Source organism: Canis lupus, chromosome 29 (assembly GCF_011100685.1).
Source record: "Canis lupus familiaris isolate Mischka breed German Shepherd chromosome 29, alternate assembly UU_Cfam_GSD_1.0, whole genome shotgun sequence".
NCBI lineage: Eukaryota > Metazoa > Chordata > Mammalia > Carnivora > Canidae > Canis > Canis lupus.
The window spans coordinates 23,764,589-23,792,230 of NC_049250.1; the positions used below are offsets into that span (position 1 = coordinate 23,764,589).

Below are 27,642 nucleotides of genomic sequence, written 5' to 3' on the forward strand. Positions count from 1 at the left end.
ACTTTTTCCAAAGATAATTTCAGACTTTTGGACTGTGGTACTTGTGTTATTTTAAACTTTTTAGTATTCTGCTCCCAAAATATAATACTTTAGCGGGAAATGACCTACAGTATCTGTGTATATAGCTCATGAGTCAGGGAAGGCATGAGGTAATTTCCCAGTGGAGGGAGAGCAAGACTAAATATCCACATCTGGGATTTAGTTAGTAAATGAAAGAGAGAAGAAAGGTGGGAAAAACAACTGCATACCTTATACATTCTGCTTTCTCTCCAGGGTGTCCAGATGAAATAGAGTACTATATGATATACATATTCCTAACTGATGGGAGACATCAGAAATGCGTATCCTATGTATTATATCCTAAAACTTTTCTAAATAAACAGTTTTATAAGATGAATCAAAAGTATAAACAATGCAGAAAAAATGACCATGAAATCCCACTACTGATTAGGCTTGTGAGGCTAGGCTGAGATTTCCCATTTAATTTGAAGAAGATAATTAGCAAGTGAACTTGAGTTGCTTGGGCAATTACTGCATCATGAAAACCACCTGCCTTGTTAGGCTTGCTGAAATCTAGATGGGCCTTTGCACTAAACAAAGACCTTTCTACTAAGCCATCTACACATATTCAAACATAACCTTTCTCTGTTAAAAGTGTGTGTTGTGGCTTATTAAAGTTTTTTTTGTAGGATATTCTTTTGTTTTAATAATAATTAATATCGGGGTGCCTGGGTAGCTTCGTCAGTTAAGCATCCAACTTTTGATTTTGGCTCAGGTCATGATCGCAGGGTCGTGCAATGGGCCTCGAGTCTGGCTCCACACTTGGCGCAGAGTGTGCTTGAAATTCTCTCTCTCCCCCATCCCTTACCCCTCTCCCCACTCAGGATCTAAATAAATAAATAAATAAATAAATAAATAAATAAATAATAAATGAAATCGTAAAAAAACAATATTTTTGGTTATCTCTATTACTATTAGGTCTCTAGTTTGATAATTAAGGAACTATTGTCATTAGACACCCTTCAAAATTTATAAATATAAGGTTCTGTGATTTAGTAAATAGACTATTCAGTGCACAGATTTTCCTTTTCCCACCCATTAATGAAGCAGTGATATAAATTACATTTCTGCATCAGTACAAGGACATACATAGAACATACAATCCTTCTTTGTAATTATGTGGTGGGTAGGTATGAGTTTAGAATAGATTGTAGTCATCAGTAAAATGTAGTAGGTTTGGATTGAGTAGAGATTAACAGTAAATAAGTGGCATGACGTATATATTCTAAGTATCAAGAGCTGTTTGAATTGCTTCCTTAATGGTCACTGTAACATTGCTGGCATCTTTTGTACTCACTTCAAAGTAGAAATAGTTGCTGTTGTCCTTGTAAAAGGCCTGGGCTTTTCCTATAGACTCTTGACAGGCATTTAGGTTAATCTTATTACCTCCAAATTGCAAAGTGACACAAAGAGATGGAAAATTATTCCAAGCTCATGGATTGGCAGAATTAATATTGTGAAAATGTCAATGTTACCCAGGGCAATATACACGTTTAATGCGATCCCTATCAAAATACCATGGACTTTCTTCAGAGAGTTAGAACAAATTATTTTAAGATTTGTGTGGAATCAGAAAAGACCCCGAATAGCCAGGGGAATTTTAAAAAGAAAACCATATCTGGGGGCATCACAATGCCAGATTTCAGGTTGTACTACAAAGCTGTGGTCATCAAGACAGTGTGGTACTGGCACAAAAACAGACACATAGATCAATGGAACAGAATAGAGAACCCAGAAGTGGACCCTCAACTTTATGGGCAACTAATATTCGATAAAGGAGGAAAGACTATCCATTGGAAGAAAGACAGTCTCTTCAATAAATGGTGCTGGGAAAATTGGACATCCACATGCAGAAGAATGAAACTAGACCACTCTCTTGCACCATACACAAAGATAAACTCAAAATGGATGAAAGATCTAAATGTGAGACAAGATTCCATCAAAATCCTAGAGAAGAACACAGGCAACACCCTTTTTGAACTCGGCCACAGTAACTTCTTGCAAGATACATCCACGAAGGCAAAAGAAACAAAAGCAAAAAAAAAATATCTTACTATTTTTAATATCTACATAATGCATGAATTATTTCCTTTGGTTGCCTGAATCCTGGAAACTTTGAATATCATCTATACTAAACTTAAGAAGGCAGTCAGATCCCTTTGGCTTCTGAATCATTTTGGTCAGCTTTATGTTCATCCACTTTGTAATCTCTATTTTAAAACTTCACACTTATTTTGTGGAACATCTGCGTATCAGATTTACTGGTTACATATATATTCATAACAGAAATCTTCCCACCTCCAGGAACTACAAGGAAAATTACTTGAAAATGCTTGTTTGTTACAAAATTTTAACTCCAGAACTGTATCAAACATATCCAGTGCTTTTTAATCCCTTCGTGTGGATCCAAGATTCCATTTGGTACATTTCTCTTTATCTTACAGAACTTCGTTTAGTATTGCTCATAGCATGGGTTCACTAGTGTTAGATTTTTCTCATCTTTCTTTGATCTGAAGCATATTTATTTCCTCTTTTATATTTGAAGGATGATTATATTAGATGTAAAATTCTAGGTTGATAAGCTTTTATTTCCAGCACTTTAAAGATGTCATTTATTTTCTTTCAGTCTGTTAATATTGTTGTTTTCCCCTTTAAGTAATGTCTTTTTTTCCTCCCTGGCTGCTTTTAAGATTCATCTCTCTGTCTTTGGTTTTCATCAGTTAATGGTGTGACTATGTGTGGTTCTCTTTATAGTGATCTTTCTAGGGGTCCTTTGAGGCTGAAGTTCAAGTTCACATTCTCACCATTTGGGTTGCCTCCTTTGGATAATCAGTAGGGTGTTGTTAGTTGAAAAATGTATTCAAGAATTAGCCACAAAACTAGCTTCATATCAACAAATAATAGTGACAATGAAACTAATAATAATTTTAAGTTACTGAATAGGTAGGACTTAATATTTCTTAGGCTGGACACCATGCCATTCACAACCCAATCCAAGGTTATTAGCTTTATTTTCCCAGCAACACTTTTGCTTCACACATTTTGAAGTCTTTACTATATAAACCGTTGCCACAAAATGGGATGTTGTAGATTAAGATTTTTGACATGCAATTAACCAGACTCAAAATGTGACTCTGGGAATAGGGGGTTGTAAGATACGGAATGAAGGTGAAAGCTGCTAAGGTCCCAGAGTAGAGATACTAAATTTAGTGAAGATACTTTACAAAGTAAAAACTCTAGGAAAACTCTTCTGTGAAATGATAAACTCCCCTAGGATGATATCAGAAATTTGAACAGAAAGAAAGGCAATACATCAAGTAGCAAATTCTCAATGACTGAGGGTGAGTTACCAAGAGGTCAGAACACGACAGTGATGAAGGGATAAGCCAAGTACTTTTTTGTTTTTTGAATCAAAAAGACTTTTATCACTAGTTTTCAACAACTTCTTTATTAATTGATTTATTCAAAGTATTTCTTGGAAATCCTTTGAGAGTGATCTACTCTCGTATTTTTGCCTCCTTCTGTAGGCCATTTCCTTTGTCCTATAGTGATTCCCTTGTCTTCTATACTTAGCAGAGATGCAATTTTAATATGATTTCACATTAAATAGCATGGATCTGCTGAGAATTTATGTGTGACATTCATATCCAATTCTAACCCAGGAATCTGCTTAGTACTTTCTATACACTGACACTTAACAACCATTTCTTTTCATCTGATAGAATCCCATTCTACACTCTAAACTAGAATTATTAGCAATTTATTGTCCACTAGTCATCATTTCTTTTCCATCCATCTGGGTCATAAATATATTTTCCTTAATTATCACTAAATCTTCTCTAATTCTTTAACCTTAATTATATGCAAATTAACATCCTTCCTAAAATATTTGGGGACTAAACTTCAGCATCATATGACATCAAACAAATTCTGATCACTCGAATTCATCTAGTTTCGTCTTAGCACCTTGGTCTCCCATTTTCTCAGGTCACACTGTTTTGCCTAAAGCTACTATTTCTTTAGCATGCATGACTTGAAGTTGTCTTCTATCTCTTTATCATCCAACATGTGCCCTTATTCTTATTCATGCTCCATCCATAGATAAAAATGGAACAAATGTCATGTTGTTGATTTTTCCCCATTTATTCACATTATTAAGAAGCATTTCATGCAGCTTTTTTTATATTATAGAGACAGGTTTAAACTTAATTGAGTAGAGATGTTCATTTGTCTGTTTTGCTAAGTGAAATGAGATGGAATAATTTCTAAGACAATTTCCAGCTTTCACATATAATTGTTTAAGGTGACTGTAAAGCAGGTTTCCTCTCTTTTTCTCTGAAAGTATAGAAATTTAATATTTTTATTTCAGTGCGAGTAAACTCAATACCATCAGCTAAGCAGTCATTGTTTTGAGATCACTGTCTTTCTAAACTCATTATTGTCTGGACTAATTTTATCTCTTGCTTTCTTTTTTGTCTAACCTCATACATTTTCCTAATACTTTCTATTACAAAAATGTAAAATGCAGAATAAAAATATTTACACTCTAAGAATTGGACACAATAATTGTTAGTAAAACTTCCAAAATAGTGGTATATAGGAATGGTTAAAGATTCTGTTTTCTCACATTGAAAAGAGTATGACTATCACATATCATCTTATTATACTAAAAGAAAAAAATACCACTTTAAGTCCCCTCTCCTCTTTAGTTTTGCTATTTCCTTTCTTCAAAACTAGACCTTGACAACTTCCTCCCTCAAAACCATTATAGATAGAACAGTATATACAAGCAAAAAGAAGTCAACAGCATTTTATAGTTATCATTGCTGACAAAGTTTCTCTGGTTGCATTTCCAGATGTGCATAACCATGAACACAACCTCATCTGGCTAAAATCTTATTAGAGATCACTTTGCCATGCGATCCAACCTCAGCCAGAAGAACTGATTTGGGATACTTCCAGGGATTATCTTGTCATTTGAATATTGAGGAAGGAGAGGCTGGGTGACCCAAGACTCTGGAACTCCTTACCATCCTAGAGCTCACGATCTCAGAGTTTTTGGCTCAGAACCTCTGCCAGAGTGAAGTTGTGGTTCTTTGAGAGATGGGGTCATTGTTATTATTCTTCCAGTCTCCAAGGCAAAATACATCGTATGACCAGCTATGTAGGTAATGCCAAAAACCACCTGGAAAAGACCCACAGTTGTCACAGGGCCACATTGAAATGTGAATCATTGAAACTGCTGATCACTACAAAACTATGACAATTTTATTTTTTATCCTTCACCAGATGATGGTTAACTGAAAGGACCAAAGAGAAGGCACTTAAAGGAAGAATTCAGCTTGCTAAAAGTGACATTTATTTTCTTCTGACTTACTATGGCCCACATGATGTTATTCTAACTGACCTATTTAGAAACACTTAAGAGTAATATAACAAGCAGTTGGTGGAGGATTGGCAATTTTCTTAAGCTGGTTCATGCGTCACTCTGCTTTTGTTTGTCCAGCTGCCAGTATAAATTATGATCTGTTGAAGTGGATCTTGCTTGGCACCCTCTGGAGTTGGCTCGAACATTTGGATAGTCATATGTATCTCTTTCTGAACAAGTGCATCATTCAATGGACTCATGTAGTTCAGATGATGCACAGATATTCTGTGAGCACAGAGGTCATCAGTATTGGTGGGAAAATGGAACAAGGAGAAAGACCAACGGACATGTGAATCTGTTCCATTCTAAACGTTACTCAATGTGCTAGGACGGTGTGACACCAAGACCTTATTGGTGGTCCAGCCATCTGGGTTTTCCCAGACATTCTGGCTGAATCACTTTGCTGCTGGTTACAGTCCATGTGTTCTACACATTCCTGTCTGCCCTCTTCCTCAGTTCCTTCCTCCACTTTTCTCCATGTGAACCTTCTTCAGGGTTTGGCATATGCTTCTATAGCAGCTAGTCTGAGCGCCTCACACTGAGACTGAGAATGACACAAGCAGTGTGGGAAACTGTGTCCCTAAGTTATACTTGTTTCCTTTAACCCTCTTTCTTCTGTCTTTCATTAACATTAAATTCACACTTTAAATTCATATATATTGGGCAGCCCGGGTGGCTCAGCAGTTTAGTGCCACCTTCAGCCCAGGGCCTGATCCTGGAGACCTGGGATCGAGTCCCTCGTCTGGCTCCCTGCATGGAGCCTGCTTCTTCCTCTGCCTGTGTCTCTGCCTGTGTCTCTGCCTCTCTCTCTCTCTCTCTCTGTCTCTCATGAATAAATAAGTAAAATATTTAAAATAAATAAATACATATATATTCAGTTAAAATTTAAATTCTATTACTCTCTTTATGATTATCTTCTCAACTGTGTACCACTTATAGAAAATTAGAATATTGTAAGAATGTGTTTTCCCTTTTATCAACAATCTAGATATTCTCTTTCCTTTTCTCTGTTGTCTACCTCCCCAGACCCATAATTTCCTTCCATTTCCCAGGGTTTTTGGACATAGGCAGAGACACCCTAAATGTCTGTGGAAAGTGTATGTATGTGTGTATGAATCTGTGTATTAAATATTTTGCGTATGTTACTTCTTTTAATTCTCACAACTGTGTGAGGTAGGTGATTATCCCTTTTTTAATGAGAAAAAAGTTTGGGCTTAAGAAAGGTTGGGTAATTTGCTGACAATCTGAGTGCTGGGTAGTAGCGTAGTATGTGTACCGGAGGGTGGCTGTGTATTTCCAGAGTAGGTGCTCTCAGCTACCTTGCTATATAATTTCTCACTTTAATCCCTGCAGTGTATGAAAATCTTATGGTAAATGTGTGGCTTGTGCTTATACAAACATGGGGTATTTTAGAGCTAGGAAGAGAAAAGAAAGAAGACTCCCTGCATGTCTGATGGAATTAATACTCACTATTTTCTGGAAAAGAAAACCATAGTTTTTTGTGTTTACAGGGTTTTTCAACTTTTTGGTACCACTTTGTTACTTTTCAGGTCCTTGAGAAGTTGGCTGGAAGATGTGGCTTTCTGCCAAGAACACAAACTTGGAGGAGTTAAAAGACTACATGGCTGACGTTACACCATAGTGGGAGTATCTACACATCAAAACATTGTTTAATAAACAACTGAAAATTGCAAGAATAGTGGGTATTACAGGATAATTTCCCACCACAATGTTGGGAAATTGTTCTTTTTGCTTTAGTTACTATTAGTCAGAGATAAAGATTGCATGTGGTGGTTTGTGTAAGACAATTTCACTTCAAATGTTAAAGGGCATTTTTATAAAGGTAACTTTTAAGTGTTTAAAGGTTTATACGAATCACAATTCAAACCTTTTAGTTGTTTTTTTTTTTTTTTTTTTTTTTTAGTTTTCTTCCATTCATAGTATGATCTGTACTTTTCATTAAGGTAAGATGTGTTCTTTTAAACTTTTAGGTATGTAAATAGTAGCCAAAAAGTAGTTTTGAGTTCATATTATGTACTAACTACTTTTCTAACTTCTATAGGTAGTGTGAGGCTATAGATGATACAGTTCTTATCCAAAGGGAATTTATGATTATGTGATAGATTAATTCTACACATGACAGAGAAGGAGTAATAAATCATATAATCATATACAGAATAAAATGGTATCAGTAACAGGTGAGTACGTGTTGGTCTGAACTCCAAAGTGAGTAAAGGATTTGAGATAAAGGATTTGAGACAATTTGTAGAAGTGATCTAGAAAGCCTATAGAGAAGATATGCAGAGGTAAAGAGGAACTGAGGACACACCCTAAGCAAACCCACCAATGTCATGATAGGCATTGTCTCATACGGAGGCCACTGACCTTATAAGCCTAGAATTAATTGGGAATAGGGAGAGATAGTATTACAGAGAAAGAAGAATTTATATTTGTGGAGTAAATCTTTTGGAACTTCAAACAGAGGAATAATAAGATGTAGGATATTTATGAAATTCCGGTAAATAATAGGTTAGTTATGTAGGCATTAGGAAAAAACTAAAGCCAAGTAGTCAGTTGAGCATGTGTTTGAGCATCTCATCTCATGGTTGCCTAAGACAGGGTGATCAAAGTTCAAATGGAGAATGAAAAATGGATATGCAGTTTGGACTACATTATGTACTAGGAATAGGCAACCAATAGTGACATGAATGGAGACAGAAAAGTTGACAGAAATCATTCTGTTAAGTATATAATAATCATTCTACTATTGTTGAGTTTGGAGTTATCTAATAGAAAGCAGTGTGGAGCATTAAGCTGTGACTTGGGTGAGAGGTGCAGTCTGAAGGTAAAGACCTCAAGACAGCCTTCTTGATGAGGTACTGTGCAGTGGTAAAGGACTGGGGGACTAAAAGTATGCCAAAGTTATGAGGTAAATGTGGAGGGAAGATGAGTGGGCTAAAGTGTTGGAAAACAGTATTCAAAAACTGTTCTAGAATAAGCAGGATATGTATAAATTTAGAGTCAGGGAATGGTAAACAAGTAGAGACAAAATACTAAAATCCTGGAAAGGGAAGGAATAATTGCAGAAATGTCTCACTTCTACAATTATCCCTCCCAGAAATGGAGGAAATTAAGGTCACAAGTTTGAAGATTTAACTTTCAAGAGAGGAGGTAGTTCTTAATTCTAAGTAGGAGGTACAGTAGGGGATACTAAATTAGAGGTTAAGCATACACATAGGAAAACGCCTTGAGAGATAGAAATGGGGGCAACAAGAGAAGGTCATCTCTTACCTTATTACTTTCTGAAGGAGATAAGTATGAAATTAACCACCAACTCTTTAACAACACAAGTAATTACAATCTTCTTCTAAGTTATAGCCTTCAGAGTTCCCAGACCAGCAGTATTACCATGACCTGAGACTATATTAGAAAAACAAATTCTTGAGCCTGCTTTGATCACGGACCAGCAATCTATGTTTTAATCTGCCCTCCACATGATTCTATCATGCTAAGGTTTGAGAGCTTCCACTCTAAGAGGATTAGGAAGGTAAGGTGAATTACAAGCTGGGAGTGGGTTGGGTGGGGTTTGGGAGGTCCTTGGGCAGGTCACCTCTGACTTTCAAGGGATATATGGCAAAATCAGCTATGATATCAGTGTGCTGATAGGGATTAAAGATTAAAAGTTGCTTTTAGGTATCATAAATACCTTTTGTATACATTTGCCTTGTATTTGTTGCCCAGTTCATTAGAGACTCTAATGTGGGCATTCACATCAGAAAAGGGATTTGGGGGGGGCGGCCTGGGTGGCTTAGCAGTTAGCGCCGCCTTCAGCCCAGGGCGTGATCCTGGAGACCTGGGATCGAGTCCTAAGTCAGGCTCCCTGCATGGAGCCTGCTTCTCCCTCTGCCTGTGTCTCTGCCTCTCTCTCTCTCTCTCTCTCTCTCTCATAAATAAATAAATAAATAAATAAATAAATAAATAAATAAATAAATAAATAAAATCTTTTAAAAGAAAAGGGATATGGGGCTCTGCCATAGTAAATAGTGGTAAATATTCAGTGATAAGTAGAGTCCTCAAATTTCTTCAAAACACATTATTATCAGTAACTTACATGTGCATGGAACACCAGCTCTACAAAATGACACCTTCAAATATATCAAAGCTTTTATTTTCTATAATACTAGGTCATAGAGCTTATACTTATCTATTTTTAAATAATCTTTAAATGAAGATGAACCAGGGTGAAACATGGTGTATGATCATAGTTGAAAGAAAGCCAGCACAATTCCTGCTTCTCCTCCTTGTCTTAATCATTCCATCATGTCTCTCCTTCTATTTTCTTCTTTTTGCTTCTAACACGTATCATTTTCCAAGGACTGTTCTCTGACTTCTCTGTCTACCAACACTACTTTAAGTAACTAGTACAATTTCAAGGATTTCGGTTGCATCTCTATTTTGAAGATGATATTTACTTCTAGTCTTAGAATATTTTTGAAAGTCTAGTGCAGTTTTTTGTAATGATGGTCTACTAAATTTTATCGAATTTAGTCTTTGTTTACTTCCAGATGCACACGATCTTGTCTAACCACCCATCCATACCTAGCAACATATAGTTTAGGCCTCAAATGAGAGACTGTATATTCTGGTTTTACTCCCCCCAACCTCTAGATTTTTCCACCTCTTTTTCTTATTTATATAACCTTCTCAAACCTTATACCCCTCCCTTGCTTGGACTAAGATAAGATACTTATTCACATATTAACTAATTCTCTAGTGTTGATAGATTTCTGAACAGAACCTGACCTGCAGTATTTTCTGTGTCCTGTGCTCATCTGTCCCAGTGTGATAAATCCTGACCATTACCTGATTTCCCCACAACTTGATATTTCCAAGTGGATATCATTTCAAACTCAGCACATGTAAAGTAAGCTTCCCATTTTATTTCTCAAATGGGATTTACTTCCCAAATTGTTAGTCATATTTTTTCCCCAACCTTTGAGGCTTAGAACTTTTTGAGACATTTAAAACTTAATAATGAAGACTTATTAATGAAACTGTATTCCTTGACTGCATCTAATCACTTTGTCTCATAAAATTGCTGTTGTATTTTGTCCCTCTGCCTAATTTCTCTCTTTTTTTTCTTTCTTTTTTTTTAAATTTTATTTATTTATTCATGAGACACACAGAGAGAGAGAGAGAAAGAGGCAGAGACACAGGCAGAGGGAGAAGCAGGCCCCACTCAGGGAGCCCTACACGGGACTCGATCCAGGGTCCCCAGGATCAGGCCCCGGGCGGAAAAGCGGTGCTAAACCGCTGAGCCACCCGGAATGCCCCCTCTGCCTAATTTCTACCTACTTCCCTTATGTGAAGGCTCTGTCTTCACCTCCATCAATTTTATTCTTAACCATCTTCTATATTTAGCTTAATTTTCCATTTCTTGATAAGAAATCCCCAATTAACTTAATATTGGCTGGTTTTCCTCTATTTAAACATTTCCAGATGACTTTCTTCTATTACTTAGTACATGAACACATTTAATTACAAATTCTCTTCTATATCTTTTTCCAAAACTTATATATAAGACTCTAAGAATGCATGATGACTGATTTCTTTATTATTATTTCTGTTGTGATCTTTAGTACTTAACAGAGGCTTGAAAGTTGAGTAAACAATTCGTAGTTGTTTAATAATTGATGGCTTATTTATGTAAACCTCACTTTGTTCCAAAATGATGGCATACTATAACAACTAAGAGATCAGACTCTGCTCTCAGAAAAATATAGGTTTGTATCCTAGCTTGAACATTTTCTTTTCTTTTTTTAATGGAACCAGCTCAAGCAATTTATAGGTCTCTGAACATAAGTAAATTGCCTAATCTCATTAAACTCGTTTTCTTAGCAGTAAAATAAAGATGCATAGAAACTACCTTATAGGTTACAGATTGTTGTGAGGATTAAACTTATAAGAGTTCCTATTATCAGAAGTCTCAATATGTCGTGGAAATTATTATTTGCTATTATTAATGAATATTATTAAGGAATATTTGCTATTATTAAGGCATACTGATAAGGAATTTTTTAAAGGTTTTATTTATTTGTTCATCAGAAACACACACACAGAGAGAGAGAGAGAGAGAGAGAGAGAGAGAAGCAGAGACACAGGCAGAGGGAGAAGCAAGCTCCATGCAGGGAGTCTGACGTTGGACTCGATCCCTGATCTCCATGATCACACCCTGGGCTAAAGGCGGCGCTAAACCTCTGAGCCACCAGGGCTCCCCCTAATAAGGAATTTATTTAAAAAATAAATAATAATAATATTAAAATAAAGGTAAAAATTTTAAATCATGGCTGGAAAAAATATAAATAGACCAGGAATAAAAAGCCAGATGGGTATGTAGATATGCAAACCTAGAGTCAACGGCAGACACTGAAATAGACTGTCAGGTTCTGTTAACCAAAATAGGAAAGGAAACACAATGAATTACAAGGTTTGAAATGGTCATAAAGTAAAAATATACAAATTCTGGTAGAGAAATAAAGTGTTTTTCCTATTATCTATAAGAAATAAGCTTTTCATACTGAGACTTCTGATGGAAACACTAGATGATGTGGTTGACAGCACACTTGACAATATCCCTGGAATTATTGAGATCACCATTCCCCTTTCAGTTAGCACTCTTACACCTGAGTCATAGTATCAATGCTCAAGTCAGATAAAGCATTATTGCAGCAGGTTGAAAGAAATGTGCTCCAAAAGTGTGGCTCTCTGTTAACATTTGGCTTAGTCCAGAGATAACATCTAGACAGTCTAGATGGGTCCTCCAAACAGTCCTATGTAAACATCTGCAGAATGTTTCAGAGTTTACGTGTCACAACTCAAGATTGTTGTAAAAACGGTTTAGCTCTTTTCTTTTCCCTAATCTTTTCTGAAAGCCCTCACTGCTAGGTAGTTGTATTTGGGGACAAATATATCCCTCAGTTTGCCAAAAAAAGGAATTTCAGACTCTCACAGATTAACTCAATCTCTTTTGAGTAAATACTCAGTAGTTCAGGGTTTCTCCTCCGTCCTACCCATGAAGACACTAGGGATAGAGGAACTCTGAGATAATTTCATGATGATAGGACTTTTTTTTTTTAAAGATTTTATTTATTTATTTATTTACTTATTTATTTATTTGAGAGAAAGAGAAAGCACAAACCAGGGGAGGCACAGAGGGAGAGGGAGAAGCAGACTCCCTGCTGAGCAGGGAGCCCAACTGGGGGCAATACAAGGACCTCCAGGATCATGATCTGAGCTGAAGGCAGAGACAACTGACTGAGCCACCCACGAGCCTCGATGATAGAATTTTTAAATTCTGCATCAGTCTTTACGTCCCTTGGATGCTAATAAGTTTAAGTGTCAAAGTTCCCTGGAGGTTGAGCACATTACATTAATATCTACTATTAAAATTGTAGTAGACAAAACTTGAGTCTATCACTTAGGACAGAGTCCAGTGGTCCTTCCTTGCCGATTTGCCCACACTGGCACTACAGCTCCTCAGGATTTCAATCAGGTTGTTCTTTCCCACTCTTGGTTTGGGTTCTTCATTTTCGCCGGCAGCCTCTTGTTACAAGGTTACCTCATTCTTCACTGTTGTCCTTCTTCTGTGCTTCATTCTCTCCACCGCTAGAGCATACTGAAAATTGCTCTCTGTGATACTTGTGATCAGAGGGAGATTTGGCATATACCACATTTGCTCTTCTCTCTGCTCAAATATGCCATGCTATCAATGCCACTACTCCATTCAGTGGGAATTGCATACTGGTATGGGGCACTCTTCAATGTGCTTTCCTCCTAAAAGCTCAAATTTGAGTGAGTCAAAGTTTTTCTACTGCTGGTCTTCTGCTCTGTGTATATCAAGTGTCTACCTTTTTGCCATCCACACTTCATCTTCCAGGAATGGAACCTGGAGTTATAGCTACAGCATTTATCTTCTTGTTTTTCTTCTTATGTTCCCCGGAACAAGAAATGCTTTCTTTTTATTCTTCTTCTGTCTAGAAAAGACTTCTTTTATGTGATCGCTTCCTCATCCTTGAGATATCATTAACCCGTTCTCTTCCTTGGGGCCATAGTGGCAGGCAGACTTTGTGGGAACGTTATTGAAGGGAAGAATAATAATTCTTTCAGCTGATTATTTTTGGAATATTAACCCATTATGTATCATTTTACTCAGAAGATCTGTCATAATTGTGGATTACCAGATAGTCTAAGGTTACAATCAAATGTCTGGAATGACACATATTTAATTTTCTTTCCATCACCCTTCACTCGAGCTGCCTGATTACACACCTCTAATCATGGTCTATGTGAATGATAAATGATGGACTTTGTGATATATAATCTGATAAACGGCTCCACACAGCCTAATGTAATCATCCCATATGTTCATTTCTAAATTTTTACTGGGCAGCTAACAAGACTTTCCCACAAAGTTTATCCAGACCTTCTTCATGGTGAGTGAAAGGACCAAGGAGAATTGATGACTCTGGCTGGAGTGCAGATGGCTTTTGGAAAGCCCAAGTTTTTTCTGGCTGTGTGCTGAGGTCTTGGATTAGGAAAAGGCCATACTGATATAGCATTTGTTTATTTATCAAATTTAACAAACATCTTTTGGATGCCCACTATAGGCAAAGTCTGAAATTATGCCATGAATAAGTGCATTAAAATCTCTCAGTCTACTTGACCACAACATGAACCTCTTGGATTTTATTTTGATATATTCTTGGCACATGGAAAATAAATATCTTATCTTTGGGTCATTGTGCTGTTGTTCTTTTCTAGCATCAACTTCCTAAACGTTAAGAATTATATATATTCTTATATATATTCCAATTATACATATATTCCAAGAATATATATATTCATATATATATATATATTCCAATTGTATATACGTATATGTAATTGACTAGAATAGAACTTTAGGACTTTTCATCTCTGTAGGATAACCATACAATTTCTGTATGATCCTAACATCTGAGTTCTTTTTCTCTTCACTAAATGACCAACATGTATATCCTAACTCCATCTGCCTTTAAAGTACTTTGGATTCTTCATGTGTTTTACCAGATATAACTAACATTTCATGCCAGAATTTGCCGCTATATCTTTTATCTATTCACCATGAATGTGATTTTGTATACCTCCTGGAGCCAGATAGTTACAAATTCAATTATGCAATCTTTCATACCCATTAAAGTCTAATGGTCTAATGTATCTACAAGCCTCTTAGTGGAGAATAACATAGCTCTCCAGCTGGCTAATTTGCAGACACCAACACAAACACACTGGCTGTTTGAAGAGTTCCTTCATGCTTGTCCTCCTTCAGGGCTGTCAAAGTCCATAAATTTATGAAATCTAGTTAAGCTATGAGATTCTTCTTTATCCACCAGACCCATTGGTCTTAAGAGCCTTGAGATTATTACCCAAGATTTTTGAAGGATGTCTAGGAGAGGCAGAGAAAAGTATGTGCCTGTATTAAGGATTGATTAGAAAACTGAAAGAGTACCTTTTTCTTTTACTGACCTTAAAGAAAACATAGACAATACGCTTTATTTTAAAGCATTAAGACAAACCCTGAGATGAGTTAAAGCTAACCCTCTTATTCAGGGCTATGAAATATCCACAGTAGCACCCTACTATATCCATGTTTATTTAGGCCCCCATTTCCTCTGTGAATTACAGAAAGATAAAAGCATAGCCTCAAATTCAATAGGATGAAAAAGGTAAACAAGGACCCTTCGAAAAGGTAGGGTTATTTTAGGAGTGTGGCTATTGAATTATTAAGATAAGAGGTTCTAGTCTGTTAGAAGCTCCTGTAACAGAATCAAACCCAAAGAGAGAGATCCTAAGCAAACTCCAGTGTGGTTTCACTTTTATCTACATCTCTGGTTTTGTCATCTGTTTATTAGTTCAATTAACATACTTTAATTTGCCAAATTAATTTTATCAATAAAGTAATTTACTTTTATTCTAATTTAATAAAATTAAACTAGAAAATACATTAGTACCATGTCCTCCTTTCCACCTACATTTCACCTCCCTAGAAGCATTCGCTTTCACCTTTTTTAATGGTTTCTTTTGATAGTCAACACCGTATTTCTGAATAATATTCAAACTTTGATTTTAAAAGAATTAGTTATCTTCCCAAAACACTCTGTGGTAGCCAGTCTTCAAGATGACACTTAGTGACTCCCTTCTACTGGTTTATGTCCTTGTGTAGTCTCCTTCTGTATTGAGTAGGTTTGAGCAGCTCACATAGCCAACCAACAAGATACTGTGGAAATGCTGATATGCCACTTCCACATGCAGGGCATAAGACACATTGAATCTTCCACTTGGCTCATTCACTGGAGACGTCAGTTATAGTGTTGTGAGGATGCCCAAGCAGCTCTTTGGAGAGGTCCATGTGGTGAAATCTATATGTACTGACTTCTTGCTAATAGCCCAACTTGCCAGCCAAGTGAATGAGCCATCGTGAAAGCGAATTCTCTAGCCCCATCTGAGTCACAGCCAACATCTTGACTACAACCTTACAAGAGACCCTAAGCTATTCCCTAATTCTTAACCCACAGAAACTATGTGAGATAATAAATATTTATTGTTGTTTTAACCTATAATTTTTGGGACAATTTGTTCTGCAATAATTGTTAAGTTAAACATTGCCTATAATAGAAGGTGAGTATTAAGCTCTCTTTCAAGCCCACCCCCTTCCCAATTAATATACAAATTCACACTTCTCCTGTTTTCATCTTACCATAGAGTAATTTCATATTTTGGGGTTATAGCACTATTCATTGTTTATATTATTATGCATTTATAAATATTCACAGCATAATCATGTAGTATTCTGTAATTATACTTCTTTCCTCCTACAGTGTTTTATAAATATACTCTCAGCATATCTAAAAAGTATTATAAAGTCCATCAATTTCAGTAATTTTTTTCCTCTAGAAACACTTTATATTGGGACTCTTTCTGCTTCTTTGCCAATCTAGACTGGCTGCTCTCCAAGCTACACAAAGCTTTTATTCTAATAATTCCCTTCACAACCATCATCATTGAAATTCTCTTTAAAAATTCGCATGTAGGGACCCCTGGGTGGCTCAGCGGTTGAGCATCTGCCTTGGCTCAGATCATGATCCTGGGATCTGGGATCAAGTCCTGCATCGGGCTCCCCACAAGGCTCCCTGCCTGCTTCTTCCTCTGCTTGTGTCTCTTCCTGTCTCTCTGTGTCTCTCATGAATTAATAAATAAAATCTTTAAAAAAATAAAAAAGATAAAATAAATTAAAAAATAAAATAAATAAAAATTCTATAGAATTTGTTTTTTGGATTACTTATCTATATTTATTGCTTTGTCTAGTTGGAGGAAATTCTTCAATAGCTTCCCCTTTTTTGGATGAAGGGTAAGTTCTAAAAATCTTATATGAATATAAAACAATTTTTTCTACTCTTACATTAAATATTTATTTAACAATTGTTCTTTATTGTTTTGTGTCTATTTTAAAATCAAGATTTGTCAAGTACTTAAAGGCTGCTTTGGAACTATGATTTTCACTACTATTTCCAATGAGAAAGCTTATTTGGTCACACTTAATTTTTATGCTTTTAAAATACAGAAAACCGAAAAGTTTTGTTTGTTTTTTTTAGTTAAAGAAAAATAAACACAGAAGTTAGAATAATCACTCAATGTGACATTTAGTTCCTAATCATTTTCTTGTAAAAATGATTTTAAAAAGATATAATGATGAATTAAAATGCAGATACTTGAATCTAGTTTCACAATACTGCATAATATAGTAAAATAAATTATACTATATATAGGTAGTATATATATTTTTTATATAATTTCTCAAATATTTTTAAAATGTGGTATTTTGGTATCATAATTATATATATTTATTACATAATATATAAACTATAAACTTTATATATCTATATATAGTATTAATTAGACAGGGAGCTCAAAATTTGAGCATATTTTGTACGTTTATTGTACATTTATGCTGCACATTTTCTGAATCCAATAAATTCATGATTCTCTATAACATTATAAATGGAAATACAGACTAGACACCAAAACTCTATCATTCTTACACAACCCCCACTCTTCATCAGTTATCTTCTAAATATATTTTAGATGGATTAGTAATTATTAATGGTTAAATTGGTGAAAAAGCTTGCAAAGTTCACTTAGACATCTGTAAATGTTGATGAGTCTAGAATGCTACTGAGACTTGTAATTAAGTAAGAAAAAATGTTATAAAAGAGAATTTAATACACTTTATGGACTGTTAGAGTTTACTGAACTTTTTTTATAACATATAAAATTATATGTAATAATTTCATTATCAGATACAAAAATGATTAACAACACACATAGGTTTGCAATCTTACTGAAGCTAACAGGAAAAAGAAAGCGGTTAAGTGTAGTTGGGGTATAAGTCATAGCTGGGGTATAGAAATAGAAAGGGATAATTGCAGCAAATAAGGCTCAAATAAGTAAGTTGATTTATATTCTCAAGGCCCTTGTGAGGAGGTCCAGGCACTTGAACTTGATCCTATAGACAATGGGCAGCCAAGAGTGTCACATGTTGGTCAGTGAGATGATTCTGTTTGTTTAAAAAAGGTAACCAAAAGCAATGTGACAGACAAATGAATGAGAGACACTAGAGTAATCCTAGAAAAAAATAATGAGATTAACTTGAGAAGTCAGAATAATGATTTAGAGAGAGAGAGGAAGAGAAACCAAGAAACAGACTCTTAGTTGTAGAGCACAAACTGATGGCTGCCAGAGGGGAGATGGGTGGGGGATGCATGAAATAGGTGATGAGAATTAAGGAATGCACTTGTCATGATGAGCACCAGGTAATGTATGGAATTGCTGGATCGCTCTACTGTACACCTGAAACCACTATAGTATTGTATGTTAACTAATTGGAATTAAACTTAAAACTAGCTGAATAAATAAATTAAATAAGTGAAAAATAGAGAAATTAAAAAAAGAAGACATAACAATGTTATTAAAAAAGAGGGTAGATTCTGAGACTTTTCAGAGATAAAATCCATAACTGTTGGTTGCCAGGGGAGATGGTGTGAGAGTTTGGGTAAAATAAAGCAAAGGGAGTGAGAGATATAGGCTTCCAGTTATGGAATGAATAAATCATCGGAATAAAAGCTACAGCATAATGAATACAGTAAGTGATATTGTAAGAGTGATGATATAATGGGGCAGATGGTAGCTACACTTGTGGTGAATGTAGCAAAATGTATAAATTCATCAAATCACTAGGTTGTACACATGAAACTAATGTAACATTGTGTGTCAACAATGCTCAAATAAAAATAAATAAAAATAAATCCACATGTTTTATAGACCTTGTGGATGCCTGAAACAAGGGGAGAAAGTGAGGAACAAAGAATGATTGGGGCTTCTGTCCTGGGCATAAGAGAATACAATTATAGTTTCTATTACTATAACATGTCACAATTTACAAAGCACTTTCATGTATACTGCATTCCATTGTTTCAATAACCTGTGATAAATTAGTATGAATTAAATAACAATCTTATGTTATGAATCTTATGAATTAAATAACAATCTTAATAAGGCTCGGACTGCTACCAAGTAATTTCTTTGAGAGATACTATATGTAGGTACTTTCTCCAGTGACCTTTCTTCCTTATAAAGCACAGTCAACTTGTGTTCCCTATATCAAAAATACCTATACAGCTATATTGTCTTTGCTTCTCCCCATGTTACCAGATAAATGGATTTTTACAATAGTTTATTTAATGGTCATATGGTTGTGTCTCTGTCTCCAAAAAAAGTGATTTAGTTAGTATTTCTCAAACCTTAAAAAAGAATGAGAATAATCAGAGAATCCTAATAAAATGCACACTAATTCAGTGGTAGGGCCTGAAACTGAATTTTTAACAGGCTGCCTGGCCATGTCAGTGTTAGTAGTTCATAGAACAAATTTTGATTAGAAAGGATTTATACCAAAGCTACACATACATTTGAATACACACACACACACACACACACACACACACACCTGGTTAAGCAGGTGTGTCATTCTGGGATATTTATATCTTATTTCATTTTAAACATCACAACCATTTCCTCACAGATTTCAAAGTAGACAATAGCTGCTACCAAATGTATATGTAATATGTGGGTTTTTGTTTTTCTTCAGTAATATAGCTACATTCCATTTCTGTCACTCTTGGTAAGCATTCCCCTAAGGTTTCTAAGCATGTTAGTGGTCTTTTTCAAGAAGACAACTCATAACTACCTCATTGTTAGTTGTTCATTAATAGTTCTCTTACTGGCAACTTGGATGTATGCCTCTTAATATTGCAAGTATTTTAAAATTAAAATTACTTCCAAAGCATTTCAAATACTCCTGGCAAAAAGGTCCACTTGGAAGCAGAATTTTTAATTCTCCTCCCACAGGTCTTTTCTTTTATGATTCCATAGCCTTGTGGGTTTCCTTAATAGTTTGAAATTCCACAATATAAACCATGTGTGTTGAAAGACATCTGAAATCATTGACATGCCTCAGGGTCTCAGGATTAAGCAACTATCAGCTCTGTCCTCATGTAATTGAACTCAAAGAGGTAATCTCCCATTTACATCCAGCTTACACGTTCCTTCTTTTTCTTTCTTCTCCTCTATCCCTATATTTCCTCTTAGAGGAAACCCATTTATGGTTCAGATACATTTCTCCCTTAATGTATTTTTATCCCCAGGGAAGTCCCTTAATTCAAACCTCAAAAAATGGACACTAACTCTTAGTATACAAAGAGGTAATCTTGAAAGCAATGGTTGATTTTTATGAGACTCTAAGAGCTCAGCCAGTCTGGAGAGAGAAAGGCTCATCCCTGATGGTTAGGCAAAAAGTCTTTAGTCCCATTTATGCTGAATACATGAGATACGTTGAAAGGTACAGGCTAATCAGGGCAAGCACTAAACTCTCAAGGGTCTTGGGATCCTTGAATAGGGTGGCCACAAAGAGTATGTTGCCTAACTTCTTATTCGATTCAAGAATCCTTAACACTGTGTCCTTGAAATTCATTCAAGGTGCCATGAGTACCTTCTGAAGGGCTGAGACCCTAGCTGGACAGCTCCAGTTGTTAAACATCTGTAACTGTGAGCAGCCACATGCATTCTCTCCAGCTGCTCTCAGGTTTTATACTAGTCCTGCTCACCTCCTGGGCTTTTATGTTCTTGCCTTTTCAGTTCTATAGTGTTAATTAATTCCTGCTTACAGCTTTCAGTAATGTACCATAAGTGCTCCTAAAATCACTTTAGTTAGGAGCTTAGTTTTCGTTAAAATATAGTGAAACCTGAACTTTGACACGTTAACATCTAAGACTACATCTCATCACTGTACTTTGAAATTCAGAGAAACTTCTGGTTTCAAATGCCTTACCGCTCTCTTAAGGAATTTGATGATGTCGATCTAACCATAGGATACGTACCTTTTTCCTCCCAGTTTTGGCCGCACCATTGAAGAATTAAACAATATGCATTAGGCCACACATAGTGCTGAAGACCCAACTGGGAATATAGCCCAGGAAACTTGGCTCCCAGTCTGGTGTGTTTCTAACCACATGACCATCATTTCTGAAGACTGTAAATTCACATAGTACTCTTCCTGCTGAGATATGCAGGAGACAGTCAGGTTGGTAAACTGGACACGTCAATGCATGCTAAGGAAGTCCGTTAACTGAATAGTGTGTATTCTCCAGGATTCCTGTTGTCATTGACTGTGAATGGTCCACATTTTACTAGTGATATCATGACACACGGCATTTTTGAGGGTCCTTTCATTATAGATCGCCCTAATATTCCTAATATTCTTGGCTCCTTATCTTTCTGGTCACAGGATTTTCCTCCGTCTTTCTGAAAAGGCACTCCTAACGGTTGGCAACTGGCTGTGGCTGTGTTGCATGTGTACCATGCCCTCCAATAAGCTTCCTGAGAGGCTGAACCACTCTCTGCTGAGATTTCAACTATACGCCTTTAAACCTGAAACAGATGTTATCTTGGCTGCTGTCATTTGTCCTGAGCTTCTCTATTTGCATTGTATACAAGGCAGGTAAAAGGCAGGTGATTTGCTGCCTCACTCTGTGGAGAAAGAAGAAAGGGAGAGAGGGTGAAACAGGACAGAGGGAGAGAATAGACACAGAAACTAGAAGAATTAAGCCACATGGAGACAGAGAGTACAACCACTTGAACATCTATTATCCTAATATCATATGCTATAGTTTGGCTACTACTGATTTGCCTGGCATCCCTCTTGAATCATATTTGTGGCCACCCAGATTAATGATGTGAGCTGATCTCTTGATTTAATATCAGCTTGCTCTTTTCAGCTCCCATGTCATTTACTGTCTTAAAAAAAATGTACTGCTTGTTACTCAGCCGTCTGTGTTTTCAAGAACTCAGTCTTTTTTTTTTTTTTCCTCCTTTTTGTATGGGAACCAGGAACTAGAAAGCATTAAATGAGGAAAATTAACCACTCACAGAAAAGGTGAAAGCCCAGAGAAAAGGGGTTTGTCTTTTATGGTTTATATTTTGTAAGCTGTGGGTGTGACTCAATTTCCTCACCACCCACATAAAAAGGTTGCCACCCAATCACTGTTTTTTTCTATCCAAAACCCCTCCCCTTTGATTTTGGCTAGGAGAGACCCTAAGAAAGACTGCCCTTTCTGGAAGTTGCAGCCTGTGACATATAAAAGCTGTTAGCTGCTCCTGCAGCCAGCAGCATTCAAACCTTGCAGAGTTTTGCTCTCTGAGAGCTTGTAATAAGACACACTCTTAAAAGAGTTCATGCTACAACCTAGCAAAGAACTTTAAGTTTTTGGAAGAACAATATATTCATTTTGGCATTCTGCAGAGGTAAGCTCTTTAGCTCAACAAGTTTATTTTGCATGCATTCGTTTTATACTAGCTCACATTTTTATTTTATTTTATATTTTTAAAAAATGAGATTGACTTATTATAACTATTTTTTGTGTGTATTTTATCACTTGGTGTCCATATATGTCTAGGACACATTTTCAGCACATTCTCTGTTGTTACCTGTGATGCATTTTTCCTTCTCACTCTCAAAATTAATTTCAATTCCTAAAGATTTCCCTCTGAAAATATGCAGCAATGCATTATGTGGTGCAGGCATTTGGGGCAAGTGGTTCACATTCATTTTAGGGTTAGTACTCATGTTGTTTATTTTTCTCTAGCTATAGGAAGTTTCCTTCAGGAATCTGCCTCATAACACCAAGTAAAATGTGTAACAACTACCAATAGGTTGTTTCCTAGGCTTGAGTTCAACATCTGTTTGAATTTTTCAGAGAAAATCAAATCAGGTGATGCTCCCAAATGATGACTTTGTAAATTCATACCCACTGCCCCCCCCTTTTTCTTTTCTCATAGACCCTAACTCTACCTTTCTGCTTTAAAGCAAAGTAAACCCTGCCTTCAAACCTCAAAATGATAGCAATCTCTGCAGTCAGCAGTGCACTCCTGTTCTCCCTTCTCTGTGAAGCAAGTGCCGTCGTCTTACTCAATTCCACTGACTCATCCCCGCCAACCAATAATTTCACTGATATTGAAGCAGCACTAAAAGCACAACCAGATTCTGCGGATCTCCCCAAAGCCAGGCGGAAGCGCTACATTTCGCAGAATGACATGATCGCCATTCTTGATTATCATAATCAAGTTCGCGGCAAAGTGTTCCCACCAGCAGCAAACATGGAATATATGGTAAGAGGAATTTGTTTTCTTTGAGTTCTGAGCGAGGATGCTGGATTTAAATTGTTCGTCGAAGAACCTAAAGAGTGTTTCTATGTTAAGGGGTATGGGGCTCTGGACACATTTGAGCTAAGGAAAGGTTCTTTATGTGTCTAGTAAGCTTAAATTTTGTTCCATCCTGGGATTAAAAGAGAGGGGCAGGTTCTCATTTTCTTTTGGGACTTCCATAACCACTGATGAATCAGGTCTTATATAAGAAACAGACATAAAGAACGGGGTGTGTTGACTGACCACATTTGAAAGGTACATGTTTTTAAAAAATATTCACATGGAACTTTCTCTGTGCTCTGTTTACCTAATAGTCATATTTATCAACTAAAGCATTTCTTGAAAATATTTTTTTTAATTTATAGGTTTTGTGTACATGATTTGTTCTCTGGGTAGGTGTCTCTTCCCTTTCTTGGACAAAACTCTTCCTAATGCTAATCTATTTGTGTTCTCAGAGAACATGCTGACTTTTTCCTCTTTGTGATTTACTGCTTTGTCGTTCAGATAACAGTGAGGCCAGCACACTTGCACACTGTTCCAACTTGCCATGAACACATTCTTTTGCTCTTTTAAAAATAGGCACTCTGTGTTTAAATCAGTCTACTTAGGAAGTAAAAAACAAAACAAAATCCTTGGTTTGGTATTGAAAGGATAGCTGTGTTTTTAAAGTTATTCTATTTTCTGTTTTATATTTATGCAAGTTTATGGCTTAGAGTACAGCATCTTCTAAGAGCACAGCTTGGAGCCTGTTTAAGGCAATGAAGATCACCAGTATGGTTTTTCTAAGTTGGGGGAGGGAGGTGGTGCCACTAACAACTTCTTACAAGTGCTGGCCTAAAATTTGGTATTTCTATCAGATTCTAAATTCATCTCTTTTATTTAAATAAGCTTTTTAAGTTTGACTAATTGCAGATGTCAGAGTTACAGGAAAAATAAAGACTTGCCAAATATAAGAGAGTCATAGTTCATAGAAGTACAATTTAGACTCTATGAAAATGCACTTTCCCAGGATTTTTCTAAAGAAAGAGGAAAAGGAGATATAATCAGTCCTGGTGTAGGAATATCAATATAGTCTTATGATTAAGAATATGGGCTTTGGAATCTAAATGCTTGTATTCAAACCTCAGTCCTGAAATATAACCTGCATGAATTTCTTATTTCATTTTCATCATTTCTTATATGAGGATAAATGTCTAACCTACCACATAGGGTTGTAATCAGGAAAGTATGAGTTGAGGGGTTGAGCAATTAGACCAGAGCCTAGATCAAAATAGACCTTCAATAAACATTAGCACTTTCTAGAAGGTGATATATCGATGTAGAAAGAAAAACAAATAAGGTTTCTTTTTTTTATGCATAAGATTCCATGTGAGATCAGAAAAGTATAGTGTATAGACTATGGGGTTAGGAAATACTTCCTGGCTCTAATCACATCGGTATGCAGACAAAAGTAAGGTTAAGATAGCGAAAGTGTTTTAGAAGCGAGCTCCTCTGAGTTCAAACCTTAGACTGCTGGTTACTTTGTGACTTCATGCAAGTTACTTCATGTGTGTGAAATTGTTTGCAATTGTGTGAAATTGTGTGCAATTTCCTTATCTGCAAAATGGGAATAATAATATAGATAATAACCAGCCAATATAGAATACAATCCACTATTTTAATGATATTGAAGGCAGAGGGATCATCATGAGTAAAGGTGGGGTAAAACACAATAGAAATGGTTGAAAAAAAGCCCACACTTTTCTGGTTATTTTTTTCCCCACTGATCAAGAATTCATTCATTTTGCATGCATTTATTTAATTTTTTCTATGTGCCAATGACTTGGCTAATTGTTTCCATAGATGATCTCATTTGATAGCTCATATTCTTCCTACAAGGTTAAGATTGTGATCTTCATTTTACAAGTAAAATCACTTAGACCTAGAAAAGCTAATGACTAGGCCAAGGTGGTATGAACAGTGAATGGTATTAATGGAGCTAGAATTTAAGTCTATGTAATTTCAAAGCCAATGTTTGTGTTGGGAAGCATCTTTCCATTTGCTAGGTTTATTAAATGCTCCATTGGGGGAAACCCCTGGAGGTGTCAGGATATCTTTGTTTCCTCCTTTAAAATGCCGGCTAAAACCCTATAGTATTCATATTCTATTCTATTCTTATTTCTCAAATATAGGATCTATGATATGATTTCTTTTGTAAGAACCAGATACAGTGCTGGTTATGTCAGTAGATGCTTAATAGATCCTCCTTCATTCAGTAAAGTTAATGAGAAGCAGTAATTAGATCAGTAAGTTCTATAAAATAAAATATGACTATCTCAAGTTGTCATGTATATACAAATACTGCATATAATTCATTTGCACATGTATTTATTTATTTAATATTTGTTGAGCATTTACTATATGTCAGGCACTATTCTAAACACTGGGGATATATTCATGAATAAAATAGAATCCTTGACCCCCTGGTGGGAAACCTCACAATAAATAAGATAAATAAAGTACATAGTACTTTAGAAGGTGTAAGGTTGTGGTGAGAAAAATTAAGTAGGTTGTGGTTAGATTGTGCAATTTGATAGGGTGGTCAGGAAAGGCCTCACTAGCAGTGTCCTGGAGGGAGGTGAGGCAGTCTACCACATTGATAGATGAGGTAAGAACTTCCTAGATGGAGGGAAGAGCAAAGGAAAGGCCATGAGAAGTGACAAAAGTGATTAGTTCAATTAGAAAAACATGGTCAATTTAATGAAATTGTAAGTCTGAAGGACTGAATCAGTGGAGCCATTGAAATAATTCACATGGATCCCTCATGAAGACTCAGAGAAACACTGAGGGAAGTAAGCATAATAGACTGCTTGGAGGTTGGAGTAGAAACTGTAAATGACTAATCTTTGGGCCAGGTGAAAAATATAGATCTCACCTTACCGCTCATCTTTATTTTGACTTGTTCAATGTTGATTTGGATTGTGAGCAGTCTACAAGTGAACTCCATCCCTAACCTTTACTCTGTACCTCAAACCCTGAGGACCCTTGCCTCACTAGGACCACTAGCTGCATGTGCAAATCCTTATCAGTGAGTGATAGCAGCCACAGGAGCCTCATTGAAGATGGTCTTTAGTTCAGGGCTTTTGTTGACCATGCTGGCCTGATTTGGGTCCCTTTCACCCACAATTTTCTCTCTAACCCTTTTTCCCTTGCTGTCTCTCTCCATCAGTCTCTTCCTTAGCTTATTCCATGATTTACAAGGCAAACCTTGTAAATCAAGTTTTGTATCCGAATGCTATTTGTTGATATATATTTTTTATCCTTACAAGCATATTCGATTTCTTCTTTTTGGGGGGAGGGAGAAGGCAGAGGGAGAGAGAGAATCTTAAGCAGGCTCCACACCCCCAAGCACAGCCCCAATCACAGCTCAATCTCAGAAGCCTGAGATCACGACCTGAGCCAAAATCAGGAGTGTCGCTTAACTGACTGAGCCACACAGGCACCCCATTAATTGCTCCTTCTTTTAACTGCTACAAAATAACCCTTCATATCTGCTATTCTGCTCTCATCAATCAATATCAAACTCAATCTATACTTATTTGTATAGTTCTTGCAAGCCTTCTAATTTTAAGCTTTCAGGATGCTAAATCTATGTGTAGTCACCTTTGTATCTCTATTTTTTGAGACAATTCTTGAGTATAGACAATAATCAACCTTTATTTGATGATTTAGTTGAAGTCTCTATAAATTGTTATATGTTTATAAGTACCATAAATTTTAATATATATTTTAATGGAAATTTTTATTATCATGTATGATATTTTATCACATGCACCTAAGGTTTAAACAAAAATTTTTCCTAAATTCTAAAAAAACCCCTTAAAATTAAGTGATTTTATCTTATTTTAAGTACTTGGTTATGTCAGTGTACTCTTGACTAAATAAAGTAGAAGCACTTTGGACACAGACTGTTGACATCCATGTTATAGTTGTATAATATTTTCTTTGGATATTTTGTTCATGATTTTAGTAAAAAATACATATTTGAAATATTTAACTTTCTAAACACAGTACCATTTTAAAATAATAATAGTATAGATAGGGCTTAAGATACGCAAGTCAAACTTCTTCACTCTTGGCCTCTGTTCCACAATTAGTTTATTGACAAATTTCCAGAGCTCCTTGGACACCAGCTGTTTTTCATTCTTCTAAGGGCAGCTTAAACCATGACTCTAAACCACAAACCACACTAGTTTCTTAGAATAAGAATTATCCCCAAAAGAATGAAATTGCAAGACTCACACATGGAGTAAAATTTTTAAGAT

General features: G+C 36.0%; 1 protein-coding gene across 2 annotated transcripts in view; it reads left to right on the forward strand.

The window, feature by feature from the left end:
• The first annotated feature begins 22,263 nt into the window (after nucleotides 1–22,263).
• Nucleotides 22,264–27,642, forward strand: part of PI15 (peptidase inhibitor 15) — a 31,240-nt gene continuing 25,861 nt past the window's right edge. The window contains exons 1-2 of one of the 2 annotated variants that reach the window (XM_038579564.1): nucleotides 22,264–22,438; nucleotides 22,973–23,302. In XM_038579564.1, the coding sequence (XP_038435492.1) occupies nucleotides 23,030–23,302 (273 nt within the window). In that variant the 5' untranslated portion in view covers nucleotides 22,264–22,438; nucleotides 22,973–23,029. The remainder of the gene's footprint in view (nucleotides 22,439–22,972; nucleotides 23,303–27,642) is intronic. The other variant, XM_038579565.1, reaches the window with a different exon arrangement.